This window comes from Pundamilia nyererei, unplaced genomic scaffold (genome assembly GCF_000239375.1).
Source record: "Pundamilia nyererei isolate P.nyererei 1_Seehausen unplaced genomic scaffold, PunNye1.0 scaffold00089, whole genome shotgun sequence".
Lineage (NCBI taxonomy): Eukaryota > Metazoa > Chordata > Actinopteri > Cichliformes > Cichlidae > Pundamilia > Pundamilia nyererei.
In genome coordinates, this window is record NW_005187490.1 from 2,538,199 (window position 1) to 2,540,182 (window position 1,984).

The window sequence follows — 1,984 nt, forward strand, 5'->3', positions numbered from 1 at the left end:
AATGGATGGATTAATTTGGCCTCCTGTCTCCATAGGGCTATAGAAGACCAAACTTCAAAGAGCTTGCCACAGATCAGGCACGCTACCAACGCTGGCTGCTGAAGAACGAGACCAAAGCCTTCTACACGCCAGTGTTTGCTGAGGACCTAAAACAAGGCTGTCAGTACTTGCTTCAGGTAGGAAAACTAAATTCTATTCAGAGTTGTGTGTTTGTTCTTAACTCTTTGCACAGAAGCATTGTTCAAGTACTTTTTTTTTTTTTTTTTGTGTTTGTTGGGCCGAGCCATCTATAGTAGAGGTTGGGGCATAATACTTGAACTGGTAAATGATGTTGTACATTATTGGTAAGTTTAACTAACTAATATTTCTGACAATGACTAGACCAGTCATGCAGATCCATGATTGAAACATTAACTATTATTCCCAAAATACAATGAAAAGAACACATGCTGTGACTCACACAGACGCTGTGACATAAATAGCAGTACTAACTGGAAGATAATTTTTAAAAGGCTGTCATTTCCTTAAACAAATGTGTTCCTGTGAATTATGGTGAGTTATGTAAAGTATATTGGGATCTACAGTATGTACAGAAATAACTGAAAATCTGGATAAACTATTAACACTCAAGAGCATAGCAACAAGTTATTAAGATTAAGACAGTGAGTTGAAGCTAATGATTATTTGATGCTAAAAAAAAAGAGATGTGGTGTTGCAGTAAAAGGCATAAAATTGCATAAGGTAGCCCAGGTGCATTACTGTAGTGAAAGTGAGACTGTGGTTATTTTCAGGACTGAGGAGTAAGGTGCCTGGAAGTAATTATTCACACATTATTTGCTATCGATAACCAACTTGAGAGTGGATAATATGAGTCTCCTTTAAGATTGGACCCATAACCCAAGTGAAAGGCTGAACACTGTATGGACTGAACTGTTTTTATTTCCTGCTCCACACTCATAGTTTTGCTTATTCTTTGGAAATGAGCCACATTTAAGAAATGATTAATCTGCGATTCCTGTTCCTGGTCCAATCAAGGCTGCTGGTCTTGGCCGCCTCAAGCCAAACACCCTTGTTCTGGGCTTCAAGAATGACTGGAGGGATGGGGACATGATGAATGTGGAGACTTACATCAGCATGATCCAGTAAGTAGAATAAGAGAAGAAAAGAATTATATAAAAGAAAAAACACTCTTCTTTTGACAAGTCTTCACTGTGTTCGATGGTACATCCGATGCTGTGGAAATTTTATACCCTCCTGCTTTGTAAGTGTTCTACAAACCGTGAATTTTTCTTTAGTACGCAACTCGGTAAATGTCAGGAAACTCCTACTAGGACAGCTGGATGTTACATAGGGCTAATCGGTCTCTGTAATTGTTGGCAGGTGTGTACAAAAGAATGCTGTGATTAAATCAAAAAGGTGCTTCAACAATTTTGTTGTTGACACTAATAAACTAATATTTCGTAGTTTAATGGTATGCACACACATGCAAACAGGTTATTGTACGTTTTATATTTTTCATATATTTCACCCTAACAGATTTATAAAATTTTCAGTGGTATAGGTTCTAGGTAACATAAAAGGGTACAATTGGTCCATGCTGGAAGCTGCCAAGTTCTCTCACCATATTTGAATTCAGTGGCTGGGAACAATGTCTCTCTTACAACATATCCTGTTTTGTGCATGTCGCCAAACTCTTAGTACCCCAAACGTGGAGGCCAAGAGAACTCAGCTGTCAGCAGGGCCATTAGAGCAGCTCGTTATAAGCTAACATTTTGCCAGGTAATTTTGGGCTCGAGTGTCGTAAAAATCACACTTTTCCTTAAACAGTTTGATTACACTTTCGCAGGGTACGATGGTTCATTCTTTAGGAATGTGAGTCCAGCAATGTTGGATCCACTTCAGAGAAAGTTTCACTAACACCCACTCACATTCTTGGCTGTTTGACCTCAGGAAATCACATGATAGGGTGGGGCTAGGTTTCACA

At 38.9% G+C, this 1,984-nt stretch overlaps 1 protein-coding gene across 1 annotated transcript in view; it reads left to right on the plus strand.

Annotated features, from left to right (window-relative positions):
* slc12a2 (solute carrier family 12 member 2) overlaps positions 1 to 1,984 on the plus strand; it is a 59,944-nt gene that overhangs the window by 43,047 nt on the left and 14,913 nt on the right. The window contains 2 exon segments of the mRNA XM_013912420.1: positions 36 to 176; positions 1,036 to 1,142. Coding sequence (XP_013767874.1) covers positions 36 to 176; positions 1,036 to 1,142 — 248 coding nt within the window.